Source organism: Malus sylvestris, chromosome 6 (assembly GCF_916048215.2).
Source record: "Malus sylvestris chromosome 6, drMalSylv7.2, whole genome shotgun sequence".
Taxonomy (NCBI): domain Eukaryota; kingdom Viridiplantae; phylum Streptophyta; class Magnoliopsida; order Rosales; family Rosaceae; genus Malus; species Malus sylvestris.
This window is the reverse complement of record NC_062265.1, coordinates 33,309,409-33,330,824: the sequence shown is the minus strand read 5'-3', so window position 1 is coordinate 33,330,824 and position 21,416 is coordinate 33,309,409. Positions and strand designations below refer to the sequence as shown.

The 21,416-nt window shown below is 38.4% G+C and overlaps 2 protein-coding genes across 3 annotated transcripts in view; both read right to left on the bottom strand.

Annotated features, from left to right (window-relative positions):
* The window catches only part of LOC126626809 (LEAF RUST 10 DISEASE-RESISTANCE LOCUS RECEPTOR-LIKE PROTEIN KINASE-like 2.1), a 40,321-nt gene extending 26,627 nt beyond the window's left edge, over positions 1–13,694 (bottom strand). The window contains exons 1-3 of one of the 2 annotated variants that reach the window (XM_050296211.1): positions 12,893–13,694; positions 10,294–10,329; positions 9,529–10,052 (exon numbers count right to left, since the gene is read on the bottom strand). In XM_050296211.1, the coding sequence (XP_050152168.1) occupies positions 9,529–10,052; positions 10,294–10,329; positions 12,893–13,691 (1,359 nt within the window). In that variant the 5' untranslated portion in view covers positions 13,692–13,694. The remainder of the gene's footprint in view (positions 1–9,528; positions 10,053–10,293; positions 10,330–12,892) is intronic. The other variant, XM_050296210.1, reaches the window with a different exon arrangement.
* A 3,945-nt stretch (positions 13,695–17,639) lies between these two features.
* On the bottom strand, positions 17,640–21,317 carry LOC126626811 (protein SAR DEFICIENT 1-like). The gene is made up of 7 exons (XM_050296213.1): positions 21,108–21,317; positions 20,870–20,945; positions 20,124–20,685; positions 18,995–19,155; positions 18,694–18,888; positions 18,493–18,589; positions 17,640–18,141 (listed from the first exon to the last, which is right to left on the bottom strand). The coding sequence occupies exons 1-7, from the start codon at positions 21,194–21,196 to the stop codon at positions 17,852–17,854; spliced, it is 1,470 nt and encodes a 489-aa protein (XP_050152170.1). The 5' UTR covers positions 21,197–21,317; the 3' UTR covers positions 17,640–17,851.
* Positions 21,318–21,416: the final 99 nt, after the last annotated feature.

The following is a 21,416-nucleotide window of genomic DNA, read 5'->3' as shown; positions in this document are numbered from 1 at the left end:
TTAAATATTACGTTCTATGACACATTAAAATTTGGCGACGATCCAACGGTCGGATCATCAATTCATATTTTTGATCAAGTAATGTATCATAATAAAACTAGATTCAAATAATCAATTCACGTCATATGAATTTCAAACATGGACTCAGGGCATCTAATAGCACCTAGAAAGACATTGTCGGTCCGCTGGCCATGCGCCGCCACGGGTGGCAGTTAGCCGTCCCGACTTGCCGAAAAATTCAACTATTTCAAAAAATTACCAAATTTTACAGAAAAGTAGATCACAGTGAGGGGAACAATTTTCATACCTATGAACAAGGCCAATTTGGCTGGAAACGGCTCTAATTTCACTCGAACCCACCTGAACCCTAGAATGGGTAAGCTTCGATTCTCCTTCCTCTGTGTTCTGCCGCCTCCAAAGTTGTTTGGGGTTTATTCCTGGGCTCAAGTAGAGTTTAATGGTGGTGGTTATAGAGGGAATTTGCTTCAAAATTGGCGAATTGTCGCCAAGAACACCATAGTGCCATCGACGCCATCTCCACGAAATCAAGACCAAACACTGTCGGTATTGGGGTGGAACTTTAAGAATAAAGGGCCATGGTGTCGTGTGCAGGTGATGGCGAGCCTTGGATCACCCAAGGACCGGTTTGGGTAGCGGGTCAAAACGGGTCAAAGGGAATCCGGCTGATCCCCTTCATCTCTCTCTTCCCTCATTTCTCTCCTTTCCCTCCTTGCTCTCCCTTCTTATTGGTAATTTCCCTCTCTCCCTTATTCCTGATTGGTTCCCACCATTCCATCATTTCTCTCCTTAATTTTCCATCTTCATTGACCATTTCTCCTTTCCTTCAATATGGGCCACACACCTTCGTTAGATTGCTCTAGAAAATCTGGAGTATTCTAGATGATGCCAGAATTACAAAAATGTCCCTAACTTTAAACGTTAATAACTCTTTCATTATAACTTCGTTTCACGAACGGTTTGTGCCCACGCGTTTATGAGATCGAGTTCTATTCAAAAATATAAATTGTGACCTCGAAAGGTCTACGGATTTTAAATAATTAATGTCCAAACTTCACTATTCGTAACTAGTTTAATTAAAATCTAAATTCAAATGCATTAATATAAATTCAAACGTCCGTAACTATAATGTTATATTAAAAAGTTATTGTTCTCAGATTTTTTAGTGCACATCACAAGTACACATTTAAGTTACACATATGAACAAAAACGTTAAATTATTTAACTTCATTGGAATCTAATAGCTTTTATTCATATGTGTAACTTTACTTTTACTTTTGATGTTCATTAGAAAAAATTCAGTTTATTTTATTTCTAATTTACTAAAAGGTTATATTGAATTTTGTTTTTTCTCTTATTATTGCTTTTTGGGCCGATGAAGCTAAAAGATAGCCCAAAACACAACAGGGCACTACATAAGGAGCAGCCCAAAAGTGGGAAGTAACAGTCCATAGCTCAACTCAATGGGACAAGGGGACAAACGATACAGTTAGTTGGTTAAATTATTAGTTATTAGGAGGAAAGGAGATTGGTGGGAACAGAACCCCAAATCATAATTTTACTTATGTAGATACTGGTCAGTTGTTCGTTTTGGAAAATAATTTCAAGCACATCTTAATATTTAGGACCTTTAAATATAATAAAATGTGTTGATGCACAAAATCAATGAGGACTTTGGTACAAGAGAAAATGTTAAGTTTGTGACCTTCGCTAGATTGCTTTGGTAATTAGTGTGGATAAGTATGTAAATCGATAGAGACAGGAAAACAAACACAAGATGTACGTGGTTCACCCAAATTAGCTACGTCCACGGAGTAGAGGAGTTCTCATTAATTGTGAAGAGTTTACACAAGTACGTAGGTTCAAGCTCTCCTTTAGTGAGTATTAGTGAATGATTTAGTACAAATGATATTAGGAAATATTGTGAGAGAATGATCTCTATTTATAGAAGAGAGTTTCTAGTTTCATTCTGACATTGACATGTGTCGTGTTGTGATTGGCTTCTGATGTTGACATGTGTCGCGCTATGATTGACTTCTGATGTCGACACGTGTCGCGCTGTGATTGGCCTCCTGGTTTGAGGGAAACTCTTCTTGGTCCTTAACGGTATAACGTTGACCGGTGCTCAGTCGTTTCGGGATTGGTCAAGTATGGTACAAACAAAATGGATGAGAGTCAAAGAACAATGTTGATAGTATGAATTTTATATTGGGAAAAAAAAAATGAATTTTGTATGTGCTTATAAGTAGAGCTACTCCTCATATTGCAAATTGAGTTTATGGTGGAATTTCAATTTTCTTTATGGTACCAAAGAGCAGGTTGCTTCATATATTAAGTTCAATGGCTTCACCTCATCCAATTTGTATCTACTTTGTTTTAAGCTTGAAAATTCGCCCTACATGAGGGTTAAGAATATGAATCTTACATTTAAAAAATAATGGATTTTGAACGTGCTTATAGGTAGTGCTACTTATGGTAAAATCTCAACTTTCTCCAAACAAAAATAAACATGATTGTTCAAAAGAAAACTGGTAGGCATGCATCATTTCCTATTCGTTTTTAGAATTTGTTTGGAGAGGAGGTGATATCAAGAAGGAAAACCAACAAAATCTACAGATACTTCTTATTTGCTGATGAGCGGGCTATATCTGCACAATCTAATGACGCACAATTTCTTTTCATGATATTATTAGTTTTTTGGAAATACATGCATGGGCTTTTAGTATTTACTATTTACATGCACAACAAGGTAAAGTAAATGCCGATAGACTAGTCAACCCTTCATGAACTCCCGTTAGATATCTAATCAAAGGCCTTGAGACGTTAGATCCCCATCTGACGAGGAGTCGGAGATGCTACACTTGATACTTTCCAGCAATGGGCTGAATATCTTACTTCGACTATTTTTTTTTTTTTTGTACATCGATAATGTACTTTTGAGCAAATAAAAACGTTTCCTATTTTTTAAGGTAACGAAAATGTTTCCTAGTTTTAAAAGGATTATATCCATTTACTTGAAGTCCAATATTTCCTGACCACACAAGGAAACCTGCCATATAAAATATCACCCACTCAACCATAGAATACAAGCTGGATGGATGAAGTGGAAGAGTGCATCCGGCGTGTTGTGTGACCGCCGTATGCCACTGAAGCTCAAGGGAAAATTTTATAGGACGGCAATAAGGCCGGCGATGCTGTATGGTACAGAATGTTGGGCGGTGAAACATCAACACGTACACAAAATGGGTGTAGCGGAGATGAGGATGCTTCGTTGGATGTGTGGGCACACGAGAAAGGATAAGATTAGGAATGAGGATATCCGGGGTAAAGTAGGAGTAGCCGAAATTGAAGGAAAGATGAGAGAAAATCGGTTACGGTGGTTTGGACATGTGCAAAGAAGGCCTACTGACATTCCGATTAGAAGATGCGACTATGGGACAGAGGTTCAGGGCCGAAGGGGTAGAGGAAGACCTAGGAAAACTTTGGAAGAGACTCTAAGAAAAGACTTAGAGTACTTGGATCTAACGAAGGACATGACACAGGATCGAGCACAATGGCGTTCTAAGATTCATATAGCCGATCCCACTCAGTGACTTGGATTTTCCAAGTCTCCAACCGAGAAGTTTTCCTCACTCGGGAAATTAAAGGAACACTACCCCAACCTACATGCTCCACTCAGAAAGCTTCAACATACAAGCTTTAACAAAAGAAAATTCAAAGAACTTAGCGAAGAAGGCTTTGGTGTATTTAACACAATACGTTGAAATGAAGGAAAGCTTATTTATTGATATCCCCGATAAGCTACAAATATGTACATATACATGAGTCAAAATAAGCACACAAGAGGGAGCCTTCACAAAGGTTGCTTAGGAGAAGTCTCAGCAGTCGGTAGAGCCCCAGAAAGAGAAGGCACCGGAGGGGGATCATTTGGAGCCTCAGTACTGGACAGAACCCTAGAAGGAGGAGGCATCAGAGGTTGATCATTTGGAGCTTCATTACGCGGTACAGCCCCAGAAGACGAAGGCAATAAATGCCTTTGGAACAAACCCACAAATCTCTGATGATCAAGTAAAACCTGACCATCAGTTTCCTTCATCTGGTCAAGCTTCCTCTTCATGTTTGTAGCATAGTCATGTGCGAGCCGGTGCAACTGTTTATTCTCATGCTTGAGCCCTCTAATCTCCTGTTTGAGACTCATCACTTCAGCCGCCAATGATTCAACTTGGTGGGTTCGAGCAAATAGGCGTTGGGCCATATTAGACACAGAACCTGCACACTGAACACTGAGAGCCAGCGAATCCTTAACAGCTAACTCATCAGACCGTTTGGAAAGTAGTCTGTTATCTTTGGGAGTGAGAAGGTTCCTGGCCACCACCGCAGCGGTCATATCATTCTTCATCACGGAATCCCCAACGGTAAGAGGACCAGTAGGGGAGACGAAGGATGGGCGCCATATGTTGTCTGGAGAAGGCGGGGCTGCCTCTTCAACAAGGTTCAAGTCAAAACGACGGTCGGAGGGGCCAGACATTTTCAAAGGTGTTGAAGAGAGAAGAGGTCGGACAAATCAAGATCTTAGAAGTGCAAGAATGAAGCTTGTACTGGTGGAGATTCAAGTGTGCTTTGGAACTTAATGCCAGCCCCTATAAAAATCTGCACTCGACGAAGCTTCAGAAATCGAAGAGGCGCCTACTCAGAAATCGAAGAGGCGTTTGCTTTCTCAAAAGCTGGGCTGCTTAGAGATCACGAGGGTTGATCTCAGAAATCGAAGAGGCGTTTGCTTTCTCAAAAGTTGGGCTACTCAAAGACCACGAAGGCCGATCTCAAAAATCGAAGATGCGCTCGCTTTCTCAAAAGCTGGGCTCCCCAGAGACCACGAGGGCCGATCTCAGAAATCGAAGAGGCACCTACTTTTCCAGCCTTTTCCAAAGTTGAGCACGTGAAGCTTGCAGCTCCCACTACATCGCTCTGACCAAGAAGGGTAAAAGAATAGCAAAGAAACAGCACTAACAAAGTTTAGACCCATAAATTTTGAAGGTCTAGCTACCATATTATTACCCACAAGGGTAAAGGAACAGTACCACTGCTGGATAATTGGAAAGTCCCTGTGTGTCAACCTCTGTGCTTCGTGGCAAGGTAGACTAGCAAACATGCCCAACCTTTACTCACATTCGAGAAAACACTCCCAATAAGATTGCTTGCTCCAAAATCGAAGAGGCACCGTCCTCCGAATCTCGAGAGCCAGACTCTCAACATGACTACTTTCTTAAAAATCGAAGAGAGGGTAAAGGAACAGTACCATTGCTGGATAATTGGAAAGTCCCTGTGTGTCAACCTTTGTGCTTCGTGGCAAGGTAGACTAGCAAACATGCCCAACCTTTACTCACATTCGAGAAAACACTCCCAACAAGATTGCTTGCTCCAAAATCGAAGAGGCACCGCCCTCCGAATCTCGAGAGCCAGACTCCCAACATGATTACTTTCTCAAAAATCGAAGAGACACTGCTCCCCGAATCTCGAGAGCCAGACCCCCAGCATGATTGCTTTCTCAAAAATCGATGAGGCATCGTTCTCCGAATCAATCGAAGAGGCGCTCGCTTTCTCAAAAGCTGGGCTGCTCAGAGACCACGAGGGCCGATCTCAGAAATCGAAGAGGCACCTACTTTTCTAGCCTTGTCAGCACCTGTCACACGCACACTCAGCTTTGCAGAAATTATGGGCATTCTGTCGAAGACTTCTGGTGAAGTAGAAAGCACATGAATCTTACTGTTCAATCACCCACTTCCCACACGCAACAATAGCTCATGGGTACCACAAATAACTTTGCCAAAGTTCTCTGCCAAAGTTGAGCACGTGAAGCTTGCAGCTCCCACTACATCGCTCTGACCAAGAAAGGTAAAAGAATAGCAAAGAAACAGCACTAACAAAAGTTTACACACATAAATTTTGAAGGTCTAGCTACCATATTATTACCCACAACTGTAAAGGAACAGTACCACTGCTGGATAATTGGAAAGTCCCTGTGTGTCAACCTCTGTGCTTCGTGGCAAGGTAGACTAGCAAACATGCCCAACCTTTACTCACATTCGAGAAAACACTCCCAATAAGATTGCTTGCTCCAAAATCAAAGAGGCACCGTCCTCCGAATCTCGAGAGCCAGACTCCCAACATGACTACTTTCTCAAAATCGAAGAGAGGGTAAAGGAACAGTACCATTGCTGGATAATTGGAAAGTCCCTGTGTGTCAACCTTTGTGCTTCGTGGCAAGGTAGACTAGCAAACATGCCCAACCTTTACTCACATTCGAGACAACACTCCCAACAAGATTGCTTGCTCCAAAATCGAAGAGGCACCGCCCTCCGAATCTCGAGAGCCAGACTCCCAACATGATTACTTCCTCAAAAATCGAAGAGACACTGCTCTCCGAATCTCGAGACTCATACCCCCAGCATGATTGCTTTCTCAAAAATCGAAGAGGCATCGTTCTCCGAATCTCGAGAGCCAGATACCACAAACCACTTTTTCAAAGTGCTCTGACAGAGTTAAAACATGTGAAACTGGCAGCTCCCATTACCGTGCTATGACCAAGCAGGGTAAAGGAATAGCATTACTACTTGTTGTTAGGGAGACTCCTATATATGTCAACCTCCATCCCCAACGGACAGGCAGACCTGCAAAAATGCTCAACCCTTCATCATATCTGAGAGGGCACTCCCAACGAAGCCTTTCGAAATATTCAGCTTTCTTTCCCCCCGATAATACCTCTGCAAACAAGCTATACTAGAGCAAGAATATCTCATATCATCAGGGTTAAAAGCAAGAGTATCCCATATCATGCTTTTTCCCTGTCTTTTCTTTTGGCCTTGTTTTTACCTGCAAGACAAGGAGAAAGAGAGCAATCAGTCAGCACTTGGAATCAAGCTTCCAGCCAGGAGCTGACTGCCTGGAACCCCTTACCTGATTACTTACCTGGCATTGCTCTCGAGTACTCATCTTCAACATCTTATGTTTCCAGGGAAGATTCCGTTTCTGCTTGAGGAACAGATAGGGCAAGTGCGAAGGATACAAGGAAGCATGTGGAGACAAGCGTAACAGCACACGTGCCGATACATTCATTACTCTGTCAAAAGCAAAAGTATCCCATATCAGCAGGGTGGAACGTACTCTAGATTTGATGGACTTGTTTTGACCCTCAAATTCTTCAGTCGGCCTTATACTCTGGAGGAAACCAGAAAACCCTCCAGCTCAGTTCAAGAATAAGCCTGTGGAAAGTTACTTCTTCAAAAGCAAAAGTATCTCATATCATCTCTTCTCATTTTTCTTCTCTTTATCCTTCATGCTGCTGCAAGATGGGGAGAAGGTGAACAATCAGTCGGAGCTCTGATTGCTTACCTTGTCTGTCACCTTTTTCAGCAGACCCCCTAGCTCGGCGACTTGGGGGACTCCTACTACATGGTTTGTATCGCGCTTGACCAAGCCTGAAACTACAAGTAAGCTTCAAGTGAAATTGATACATTACCTTGTGCATCTCCACCAGTTAAAGATACCACCCCTGGATGGAGGAATAGTACTTCCAGAGAAGATGCCACATCTACCTATGAGACAGATAAGGCAAGTCAAGACGACACCACACTCCGATACTTAGAAGTTTCGTGATTACGAGATCATTCTCCCACAATATTTCCTAATGTCATTTGTACTAAATCATTCACTTGTACTCACTAAATTAGAGCTTGAACCTATGTACTTGTGTAAACCCTTCACAATTAATGAGAACTCTTTTATTCCGTGGACGTAGCCAATCTGGGTGAACCACGTACATCTTGTGTTTGCTTTCCTATCTCTATCCATTTATATACTTATCCACACTAATGACCGGAGCAATCTAGCGAAGATCACAAAAAGCGATCGTTTTCGCTACCTAGGATCTATCTTGCAAGAGAACGGAGAATTAGATGGAGATCTCAACCATAGAATACGAGCTGGATGGAAAGAGTGCATCCGGCGTGTTGTGTGACCATCGTAGGCCACTGAAGCTAAAGGGAAAATTTTATAGGACGGCAATTAGGCTAGCGATGTTGTATGGCACAGAATGTTGGGTGGTGAAGCATCAACACGTACACAAAATGGGTGTAGCGGAGATGAGGATGCTTCGTGGGATATGTGGGCACACGAGAAAGGATAAGATTGGGAATGAGGATATCCGAGGTAAAGTAGGAGTAGCCGAAATTGTAGGAAATATGAGAGAAAATCGGCTCCGGTGATTTTGAACATGTGCAAAGAAGGCCGACTGACGCTCCGGTTCGAAGATGTGACTACGGGACAGAGGTTCAGGGCCGAAGGGGTAGAGGAAGACCTAGGACAACTTTGGAAGAGACTCTAAGAAAAGACTTAGAGTACTTGGATCTAACGGAGGACATGACACAAAACCGAGCGCAATGGCGTTCTAGGATTCATATAGCCGACCCCACTTAATGGGAAAAGGCTTTGTTGTTGTTGTTGTTGTATTTATTCATTACTACTATTGTACTACATAAAGCACTACATTACATAAACAACCACATATATCTTTACTAGAGCTTTAAAAGCATTATGCTAACTACATTAATTATTTAAAAAAACATAAAGAAGTCAAAGGATAGGCCTTAACAAGTAGATAGAAGATAAAGTCACTGCTTTTAAAAATTTCTTCTAGTGGTCACTGAGGGTGACAGCCCGTAAGCAAGCTTCCTCTTCCTATGGTCGAGCAAGTAAATTACCTTCTTGTTCGTCAATCAGAAAGACGAACTGGGCACTACGGTGAGACGTGAAAACACCCAATCCCATTTTGACCTCAATATGTGGAATCGTCTTGTGCCATATGTTGAGATTGTTCGGGAGACATGGTCCAAGCCTGGTATAGCATAGGAACTGAATTATCGATAAGATGTACACCAATTAATCCAGAAAAGAACATGTAATTGATAACGAGGAAAATTCTGGTGGTGGAAAAGTTAGGACAGGCTTTGGTGGTATTTGCAAGGCTTCAATGCTTCCTTGCAGCATTTCAATCACTCTACTCATAGATGGCCTATCTGATGGCTTCATCTGTATGCACCACAACCCTACCAAAATCATCTTCCTCGCGAGTTCGTTTTCCTCTTCTATCACACCATTGGGCAACCCTAAACTGCTGCCCATCTCAAGCTGCTTATAAACCCAATCCGGAAAACAAACATCACTCGTGTGGCTAGCTCGAGCATTGATGTTCTTTCTTCCTCCAACCATCTCCAGAACCATCATTCCATAGCTGTAGACATCAGACTTAACTGAAACTCCTCCAAAGTTTCTACAAAACACTTCGGGAGAAATATACCCAATTGTCCCTCTTGCATCCAACATCGACATAATACTCTCCTTGTTGAGGCAAAGTTTCGAAAGCCCAAAATCAGAAATCTTGGGGCAAAAGTTTTCATCCAAAAGAATATTATGCGGTTTTATGTCAAAATGTAAAATTCGCGTGTTGCATCCTAGGTGCAAGTACTCGAGTCCTCGAGCTATCCCAGTAACAATATCGAGTAGTTGTTCCACTTCCAATTGTGGATTACTCGTTTGCAAAGCATTTTTGTTGTAAATGTACTTTTCGAGTGATCCATTGGGCATGAACTCATATATGAGAGCTTTTTTCTGACCTTCAAAGCAGTACCCTAACAAAGTGACAACATTGACGTGGGAAGTTCTACTAATGCTTGTAACCTCGTTTATGAAGTCCTCTCCACTCCCTTTGGATGCTTTGAGAACCTTAACAGCGACAGGACTACCATCCAGCAGATTGCCTTTGTACACATCTCCATAACCTCCTTGACCTAGTTTATCTTCAAATGACTTGGTCATTTTTCGGATTTCTGAAAACTTGTATCTTTTTACTGCTAGAGGTCCATTAGTCCTTATGAAAGCCTCGAGATCTTGATTGTTGCTTCTCTTGAAAATTTGCTTCCTAGCTTGAATACAGCGAACAATACCACAGATCATGAGCACACTTCCAGCAGCAGAAGCAGCTGTTGCAGGCCACAAGATGATTAATGGTTAGTAAGTTTAATGTATTCTGAACAGAAATAGGAAAATAGGTTGATATGGAGTATATTGCTTTGTCTTACAGCATTTGTAAAACAGAAAATAGTACACATTAATATAGCTGCAGTAATAACAGTTGAGAGTGATTTTCGCACTCTCGTCTCTCCTTTTCCATTCCTTCCTTGTTTTAGTCTGTTGATTTATAAAGGGCTGCTGATATATTACCTACAATAACCATCCTTTTCCGATTCGATGTACTGTCTGCAAAAGCAATCAAAGTAGCAGGATTCTTAGAATACCGAGGGCAAAAAAATAAGATAATCAGAAAATTTGACTAATAATGGAAACTCCAAACCAAAAACCCTGCTTTAAATCAGACTTAACTTAATTACGATCCCTAATCTTATCTTAAACTGAAAATATGAGTACACCCCTTGAAATTCAATTTTCTTTAATTAAAATCCATCATGATAAATTTCTCTAACTAAAACCCAATGACTAGGCTCTAACTAAGCAATATCCATAATTAAGTTTGACTTGGCAAAATTTGTATTCTTGGATGTCTAAATTACCCCTAATAACACTTACTTTGGGTCTCTCACTCATTATCTACATTTATTTTACATTATTTCATTCAATTAAACGTTCAAATACTTTATGGAGATTTGGAAAAAAATTGAAATGTCATAATTCCTAATTTACATGATACCAATGTTCCTTATACAGTTGTTTTCACATGATGCTAACAGGTAAAATAGTATATCCTACTAATATAAAAAAGTTATTTTATTTCAAATTAGCAATATTTTAAATGTAACATAGGTAAATTATTTTTCACAACATATATAACAATATAAGTTCCTAGTAAATTATGTAATGACATATACAAAATAATTTACCTACAAAATAAATAAATATTTTTTTTCAAAATTAATTAAATACCAATATTTTGCAAAAAAAAAAAATATATATATATATATAACAATTTACCTACAAGCAAAATAATTTACCTACAAGATAAAAGAATGTCGATTGTGTGAACACGGAAAATTCCTGAAACGAAAGAGACAAGAACAACGACGTGCACAAACAAATATTTGTATTTGATGATTTTGGGTTACAATCTCTCTCTATTTTGATCCTCTGATTCGATCTCCGTAAGGTGTGTATTTGTGGATGTGCGATTGATCCAAAAGGGCCGTTGGGCTTGATCTAAGGATGAACGTTCTTCAAGGGCCGTGGACTTGATCTTGAAGGTGGATTTGAGCGGATCTTCAAATGGGCTTTTGGGCTTGATCTTTGAAGAACAGTGATGAACGGATCTCCAAGGGCTTTTGGGCTTGATCTTGAAGAACAGTGATGAACGGATCTTCAAGGGCTTTTGGGCTTGATCTTGAAGAACGGTTGGATGTGTGGATTTGTCGACGTTGTTGATCCAAAGGGCCGTTGGGGCTTGATCTTGGATGAACGGATGATGAACGATGGTGCTTTCTTCAAGGGCCGTCGGGGCTTGATCTTGAATTGGTGGATGATTGTTAATCCAAAGGGCCGTTGGGGCTTGATCTTGGAAGAACGATGAACGAAGAACGAAGAACACTTTCTTCAAGGGCCGTCGGGGCTTGATCTTGAAGGTGGATGATTGTTGATCCAAGGGCCGTCGAGGCTTGATCTTGGAAGAACGATGAACGAAGAACGAAGAACACTTTCTTGATTCTTCGGGAACCTGGATGCTTGAGAGCTTCGGAGTTTCAGAGCTTCAGAGCTTCAGAGCTTCAAGGTGTAATATGAATTGGTTTTTTTTTTAAAATGAATGAAATAGGCTTGTATTTATAGAATTTTCCAAGGCCTAATTTTGAATATAATATCCCAGATGAAATAAGTCGTTTCTGCCAGGTGTTGACACGTGTCCTATTTGATGACTTTTCCAACTCATTTCAATTTTCGTTGAGTCACACGCTACGTGTAAAATTTATGTAATACATGAGCGTTGACACTTTGATTTACCGGTCAACATTTATTTACGAAATTTCGATGTCTACAGATTGATTGCACACTTTATATAATAAGGAATTGGATCCCCTCCTGAGCAAATGGTGGGGATGCTCATGACCACACAACACGGACCGTTGGATTTTGATTCAACGGCTACAATTATTATAATTTTTAGAGATACTTCCTATTTGTAGCCGTTGGATCAAAATCCAACGGTCCGTGTTGTGTGGTCATGAGGATCCCTGTCATTTGCTCAGTAGGGGATCCAATTCCATATAATAATAACAAAATATGGCTAGTATATATGTAATATCACATGAAAAATAATTTACCTACAAAATAAATATATATTTTTAGCCAATTGATTCAAATTAATTAATTACATATTATTTTACATAAAAATATAGATAAATTATTTGTACGCATATATATAATTTTAACAAAATGTGTCTAATACATACATGCAAAATAATTTACCTACAATGATTGTCAAACAAATAAAAGAAATGAAACATATGATGGTAAGAGAAGTATAAAGTAGATAATTTTATAATAATAAGGCACTTATTTCTCACAATTATGGTGGATAATTAAATTCATTAACATAATTAGAGTGTTGTGGCCCAATTGCAAATAATTTAAAAATAATAGGTATTTATTTGTATACATGGCAGTCTACTTCAAATTTGAATTTTATTTGGATGTTTAAAATGAAATGGATTTTTGTCAAGGAAATAAATATTGTATGGACTTATATTTAAAGAACCCTAAATTAAACGAAGAAAACTGATCTGAATTAATGGAGAAATAAAGAAGAAATTGATATACATACCACCAGAACGCGAACATATTCGATCACGAGGTCCATCACCGCAATAACAGACAAACGAATCAGAATTCGAGTTCGACCCACAGGTTCCATTGGATAATACACATAGCCGACAGAGCTCCCACTCCGCCTCGTACCCCACCTGAAACCCCTGTTTCAAAACCTGTTTGAGCTTATCCGGCGTGTCAGGCATAACATCCACACCCTCCCACATAATCGGAACTCGAAAATTCAAATAACACGAGGTCCAATTTCCCATACGAATGCTCAAAGAGTCGTCGACATAGTACGAAATATCGTCGCGGTCCGTACCCTTTACCTTGCAAGTGAAGTTATTTGGTACGGATATGTTTCCCGGCTGGCAGCCGTAGAGCAGCGTCAGGTTCCGAACAGCTGGGACGTACGAAAACCGGTCGTAGTCCAAAGTGGTGTTGACGATGTTGTCAGTGCAGGGGGTGTCCCAGAGATCTGAGCGAGCGATTGTCATGGTGTAAAACTGTCGACTTAAGTTCAACACAAGAAAATCCTGGTCTTCAATTTTCATGACAGGGTATTGATCTTCTCGGCAGGTGAGCTCGTAGTCTTCGCGGCCGCAGTGTTGGGGGCGGCTGCCGGTGGCCCAGAAGGGGTAGGAGATGTTTTTAAGGGGGCCACAGTCGTAGTAGCTGCGGCACTCTGAATATCGGAGATTGTCATCCCCAATAGCAGAGGGGAAGACAATCAAGAAGTTGACGATGAAGAAGAAGATAGGTAGTGTTAGGAATAGGTGATTAGGCATAATCATTCGTAATAATATATTCATAGCACGCACATTAATTATCACGTTCAAAGGTGTTTATGTAGTACTAACTCAATTACGTAATTGAGGTGGACTTCTCGGAATTTTCACTACAGTGCTTGAAAAAGTGGACCCCATGTCTGCTGACTTTTTATTGATAAGTATTGTTCAAAGATTTGAACACTTGCATATACCCCAAAAAGGTGTTTATCAAGACTAATCAACACTGATATTTTCTTTTCGATGGTAATAGTAGTGAAATTAATCATTATACATGTAGTAATTTATTTTGTGAAGTTTCGACATGAGATTTTAATTTTCTTTAGCAAACCTGTAAATACTGTAACATTGTAGATTGTTTTCTTGATTTAGAAGAAAAAAAAAAAAAGAGCTAATTGAAAATGTTCCTTGCTTTCTATTGAACATTGAATGAATTGTAGCACAAAGTTGCAAAATGTTGCCTTGCATCTTATACAGAATTGTTTCTCGTGTGGGATAAGTAGCGAGGAAGATGATGCTTGCCACGATGATCTTTAACAACGAAAGCTTCCAAGACCACCAACTAAACTGCAGAGCAAACGCACTGAGAGATCCCGCCAACTAAATTTTCAGCAATTGAGTACAGTTTCTTTAACAATCTGATTTATGCATTTCTTTTTAGAAATTTTAACGAAAAGCTATCGTTACTGTTCACTTTAACGAAAAACCACATTTTTACACTAAAAAGTCAATCATGGTATTATTCACTTTACTCTTTATTTTGTCCTTATCGTTAAAACTCAAAGTTTTTAAGCCATTTTCATTAGTTTTTTTTTTTTTTACATAACTTTTACATCTTTACACTTGTGATATATTTGTTTTTTTCTTATAAAATGTGAAAAGATGTTGTGCAGAAACTATTTTCTTTCATCTTAAATATCAACATAAAAAACTACGAGCTAGGAGGACGTAATAAATGGCAGATTTTGAGATTTTTTTTCAAATTAAATAAGGTTGAAATGGCTCACATCGACCGTATCAATGAGCAAAAAAGAGTTTAAATATCTTAATCCCACTCCAACTAACACTGAAGCCTTTTGTGATAAAACCCCACACCTGACGGATTGTGCACGTGGTAATTACCATGTTGGGGACAATATCGTCCTTTGTGATAAAACCCTACACTTGACGAATTGTGCAAGTGGTAATTAACAAGTTGAAGACAATATCGGTGTTGTTGGAGTGGGCATTTGGCCCGTCTCTCTGATAATTTTACTTGGTATCAAAGCTAGGGAGTGGGCCTGTATTGTACTGCCACGTGATAGGTGGGTCCCCTTGGCCCCGCGAGATGATGGTGGGTCCCTTGGCCCCGCGTATAGGGTGAGTCCCCTTGGCTCCACGTGGTTGTGGTTGTGGTTGTCGTTGTCGATGTGTGGATCTCCCACGTGTGACCCACTAATTAGGTCCCACGTGAGGGAGCGTGTTGAAATGTCCCACATCGACCGTATCAATGAGAAAAGAAGAGTTTAAATATCATAACCCCACTCCAACTAACACCAAGGCATTTTGTGATAAAACCCCACACCTGATGGATTGTGCAGGTGGTAATTACTAACTTAGGGACAATATCGGTGCTGTTGAAAGTGGGTCGTATAGCCCGTCTCTCTGATAATTCTACTAAAAATGGAGTTCTCGAGTTCAAAACTCGCTTCTGGTGTGGAAGTCAAACTTGTAGCCAAGAGTTTGAATCTTTTCAACTTCCAAAAATAATGGATAATCGTGACTTGTCACGCGTTATTCTTCCTTGAAAATACAAAAAACTATCAACGCAAGACTAAAAGTCTTGGTCTCCCTTGTTAATTTAAGGGGTCCATTCAACACAAACAAACAAAAATTATTGCTACAAATTAAATATAAATAATCTAGCTTGCTATCGAACATTCCATTCTGGAATCAGATTTCCTCCTGATCCAAATAAATTGAGCCTCCTGAGCAAAGGATTCTGATCGTTGAAATTTGATCTCATGGTTACAAACAAAGGAGCCCTCTAAAAATTATAATAATTGTAATTGTTGGATCAAATTTTAATAATCTGATTCCTTTGATTTTTAACCCAATTTATTTGGGTCCGAATGAAATCCGGTTACTATGGATTCTCTAATCTTTTGATTAAATAATTGGCTATCCACAAGACGACAAGAGACATGTTGCCTCCTCAAATATCATTTTCTATGACTTTAAGAAAATTGTTATGATAATAAAATTTTAAACTAAATTAACAAACTAAATAAGGTGTTGCTAATAAAAAATAAGAACGTTAATTAAACACTTGTAATAGCCCAATCATCAACATCAACATCAACATCATCTGGTTTATAAAATTTAACTTTGTAATTTGGTTTTTCTAGCATTACCTTAATTTTTTGGGGAAAAGGGATATGGCCACTTATGATGGTTTTTTAGCTCTAATTGCAAGATATTATATCAAAATAATATCTTGCAATCAATTAGAAAATTAATCAATTAATTTTGGTAATCAATCTTAATTTGAAATAATAATTGGGAGTTAGGTGGATTTGATGAGGATTGATGAAATAGGTTTTAAATAAATACCTATTTTAACCACCTTTGACCTTGATTGAACTGTTATTATCCATTACTTGCATGTGGGAGTTCCGGTGTGCCTTAAGGGTAATTTTATCTTTTTCACCTAAAAATCCATGTGTCGCCTCTATATTTTTCTTGATTATTTTTAGCTCCCCGATAAGTGTTTCTACTCAATGGTTTTCAGTTAAGACTTTTCATGTAGTGATGTTGTTTGATTCTAGAAGCTTTCTCTGGTGAGTTAGCTAGTTTTCTATTTTTTTAATTTTTTTTTTCAAGTTTAACACACTCAGTGGTAGGCAATGAGTTAACTGTATAGCTCTCTCTCGAGTCTATGATGTCTACAGCTTTTCAGAAGTGGGAGCTATGTAAAACTTCAATAGAGTTCGCATTACTTTGTAATGAGAAAATGACACTAAACAAGTTTCACACGAAGAATCAATTATAATATGACCAGTGAAAATAACGAGGGTTTTCTTTTCCAATAGTTCTTAAAGTATTCTGAAATAAACGTTAAATTATTTAATTTCATTGAAATCTAATAACTTTTATTCATATGTGTAACTTTACCTTTACTTTGATGTTCAATAGAGAAAAATCAGTTTATTTTATTTCTAATTTACTAAAAGGTTAAAACTGTATTTTTATTCACTTATTATTACTTTTTGTGCAGGTCAAGCTAAAAGATAGCCCAAAACACAACGGGGCACTACCAAAGGAGCAGCCCAAAAGTGACGGCAAAGGCGGGAAGTAACGGTCCATAGCTCAACAGGATAAAGGGACAAACGATAAAGTTAGTTGGTTAAATTATTAGTTGTTAAGAGGAAAGGGGAACAGAACCCCAAATCATAATTTTAATTATGTGGATACTAGTTAGTTGTTCGTTTTGGAAAATAATTTCAAGCACATCTTTACATTTAGGACCTTTAAATATAATAAAATGGATGAGAGTCAAAGAACAATGTTTATAGTATTAATTTTACATTGGGGGAAAAAATGAATTTTGTATGTGCTTATAAGTAGAGCTACTCCTCATATTGCAAATTCAGTTTATGGTGGAATTTCAATTTTCTTCATGGTACCCGAAAGCATGCTGTTCCATATATTAAGTCCAACGGGTTCACATCATCCAATTTGTATCCACTACATTTTAAGCTTGAAAATTCGTCTCACGTGACGGTTAAGAATATAGATCTTACATTTTAAAAATAATGGATTTTGAACGTGCTTATAGGTAGTGCTACTTATAGTAAAACCTCAACTTTCTCCAAACAAAAATAAACATGATTGTTCAAATGAAAACTGGTAGGCATACATAATTTCCTATTCGTTTTTAGTATTCTTTCATTCCTCTGTTTTTGTTTGGAGAGAAGAGTTGAGATCAAGAAGGAAAACCAACAAAATCTACAGACACTTCTTATTTGCTGATGAATGGACTACATCTGCAAAATCTAATGACACACAATACCATTCCATGATATTATTAGTTTTTTGGGAAATACATGCATGAGTTTTTACTATTTACTATTTACATGCACAACAAGATGAAGTAAATGCAGATAGGCTAGTCAACCCTGCATGAACTCCCATTAAATAGCTAATCAAAGGCCTTGAGACGTTAGATCGCCATCTGACGAGGATTCGGAGATGCTACACTTGATACTTTCCAGCAGTGGGCTGAGTAGATATGGTGGTGTATTCATCTGCCAAGTATTCTCGCTAGTACCAGTAGTGGTAGCAGTGCACTCAAAGTCGATGCTGCTTGGTTGGTACCCGACATTGATAGATTTATGATGATGATCGGCTGCGCCTAGGTGTCCATTTTGTTGATCGAATGCTCTCACCGTTGCATGAGGATGATGGTTCGGATATTGCTCCACTACATGATCCCCTGTTAATTAAACATTGAACATATAGTGTTAACTATTGGTATCATGAAATATAGAGAATATATATTGTATATTATCAGCTCCTTAATTGACGTATAGTTGAATGCAATTCGTAGGATCGTGCGAGTGTTTTAAGGAATGATTTGACGTAAAGCGTATGTAAGTGGTTTTTTAAGTTGGTCAAGCGGTTGAAACTATCCCACCATAGAGTATGTTACAGGCAAAGAGATTTTCCGAAGATAACTTTTTTTTTTTTTTTTTTTTGTGGGGGGGCGTTATTTAGAAGTTTAAACCAATTTATAAAAATTCAAGTGTATTAAATTAGAATTTAGTTTTCAAAAACATTATTTTACCTTGTGTCAATAAAGCAGTCTCATTCAACATTGCATCGACCACTTCCAACGAATTCCAGTTTACATAGGCTTCCCTTGCTAAATTCTCAATGTAGGTCTGCAACGTTTAAGAGAGAATTGAAGAACACAAGTTACGTTTAATACTAATTTTTTTTTTTAAAGCACAATAGCAATTGATTGATTAAATGAATTAGTTCATACCCTATTGATATTGCTGAGGTCTCGAATGGGGAAATTTTGGCCATTAACCACGGCCCTCAACACTTGACATATAGGATTTAGGAAAATCAAGAAATGAGAACCGCGAAATATGAACATTTTGTTACCCATCACGCAGGTTTTGGCGTGCTTTACTGTCACTTCCCACATTTTTTCTGACATTCCAACTCCTAAAATCTGGTTTAAAAACAGCATATGGAATAAATTGATATTCATTAGTCAGTTATTTAACATAAGCATTAAGTTTATAATTAATTGTATGTATGAAAGTATTTATATGTACCCTTCTTAGCTTTGACCGGTCAACAACAAACAACTTCAAGAAGTCTTGAACTGTGTGAATGTTCTCTGAGGCTAGCTTCTTGTGAAAAGCTCCATCCTTCCCAATCTTCTCCAGGCGCCAAACTTCATCTTCCAACATTGGTGGGTGATGCTTCTTGTACACTTCACATCAAATTCAAACTTACTTAATTATATGTTGACACGGAAGAATTGATAATACTATGCGATAGTGTGACTATGACACAAAAAAAATTCCTCTAGCTTAAAACGTACAAAATTGACTCAAATTCTATTTCATAACAGGATTTTTTGCTTCATTTTGCATTTCAAGAATTATAAACACTAGTAAAAAGACAAATTAAGTATTAAAGTAAATCTATATTATTCGTTTAACATGCATGAACATTGACTTGACTTGAACATTCATGATTGGTTCGCTTCCAATACCATTGACCAGAAGACGCTCAAATCCGTTGACCCAGGGTCGTGCAGGCCAGACAAGTAATTTTTAAAACCAAATTGGACAAAAAAAAATTAATTTAATTCGAGCCATAGACTGATCATGAACAAGACCATTTCTTCTAAAAACTAATGAATATGCCAAATTCAGACTCAAATATTTAGATTATGCATATAGAAAATGGCCATGGTCCCATATTCCTTCTCAAATAGGCAATTTATATTTGCCATGGTGTTATCGCTGGGTATGAACATGATCTTTCCTCGCAAATCCATGAGACAAAGCAAAATATTTATAAGATGATCAAAGTATGTAACAAGTGAATGTTATTGCTTTGTGCTTGTCATGGTTGGCTCCACTTAAAGATGAGCATCTCTATAAAATGAAAGAATAAGCCTTGGAATCGATGTTCATTTAAATCTACAATACTCGTCAGGTGATTAGGTGATACAATAAATGGGACCATGGTTTCCTCTAAAAAACTTATGTGACATACAGATTCATGTATGTAAAAGGGTAGAAACTATGAATTTGTTTTACAAAAAGATCGGTTCACAATAACAATATTAGTTAATAATAAGTAGTAACAATGATTTGGTCATGATCATGAAAAAGTTCTAGCGGTTTATGAGAAGAAAGAAGGTATGAAGATCATGCATATAATACTTACATTCCCCGCGATGATCTTTAACAACGAAAGCATCGGTCATGGCCTCACGGATCCTTGCACCTTGATAGCCTGTGCCTGGAGCCACTCTTGCTCCAAGCCTAAACTTTCTGCTCCTAATCCAGCTCGAATTATCTGTAAACTCGATCTCCCCAACCGTAGCAAACCCGTCTCTCGCCGTCACGTTTAAGTCGCCAGTGAGCAATGGCCTCTTGCCAGTTCTCTCCCTCAAGACGTTGTTATCAAATTCTTCGCTCGTCCAATTGGCGCGGTCTCCTGTGGGGAAGTCCCCGTCGAGAACAACGATTTCAACTTTGATTGGATTGGGAAGATTAATTGGCACCATTTGATTAGCTCCACTACTTTTGTCCACTACCAAGATTTTAATTGGGTTGTTGTCTTCATCGGATATCTTGCTTGCTGTATAGATTGGGACTGAAAGGCTCTTAGCGAAGACAAGTTGTAAGCTGGATTGTTCTAGGGTTTTGATTCTAAGTGAAGGTTGCCTTGTCAATGAGCGCAGTGATGAGCACCGTCTTAGAACATGGTCCACCTCTTCACTCACCTGAAAAAAATTCAATTTAATTATAGATTGTTTTAATTAATAAAATGTTAATATAATTAAAGAAAATTGATGTTTCACTATAAACTGATTGACAATACGAAACTTTGCTACATAATATATCATTAAGCAGGATTTGCAAGAGAAAATATGCATATATATATATATATAGCTAGGGTTTACGTACCACTCTTCTAAGCAAAGGCTCTAGGGATGCGAAAAGGTTTTGCATGGAGTTCACCAAAACCACTTCCCCGATTACACTGTCAAGAATCAAAAGCAGTTCAAAAATATTTATGATCAGAAAACATTTTATTCGATTTCTAGATTTGCATAAAATAAAAGGTAAAGAATATAACAACGAAAGAAGAAGCAAAGTATTTGCATGTATATATAGAGTTGATAATTAAGGTTAGTAGACCTACGAAGCAAAAGAAGGCCTAGGCCTTTTCCGGTTGTCATCTGGCTGATCTTGGTCGGATTCTGCATCATTAAAAAACCTTTTGGCGGCCATTTCTTCAAAATGTATAACTCCAAAGAATTACACCGAAAGAGAGAGAGACAGAGTGATTGACGAAGATGATTAGTATTGAGGGTTTAGGGATTGTCATGCAGCCATGGCTAGCTTTATATATATACAAGGTAAATATATACATAAGGAATGAGGAAAAATTGATGGGTTAGTAAACTAAATTAAATAATATAAAAAATGAAGTTTCGTGGAATGGCAAAGG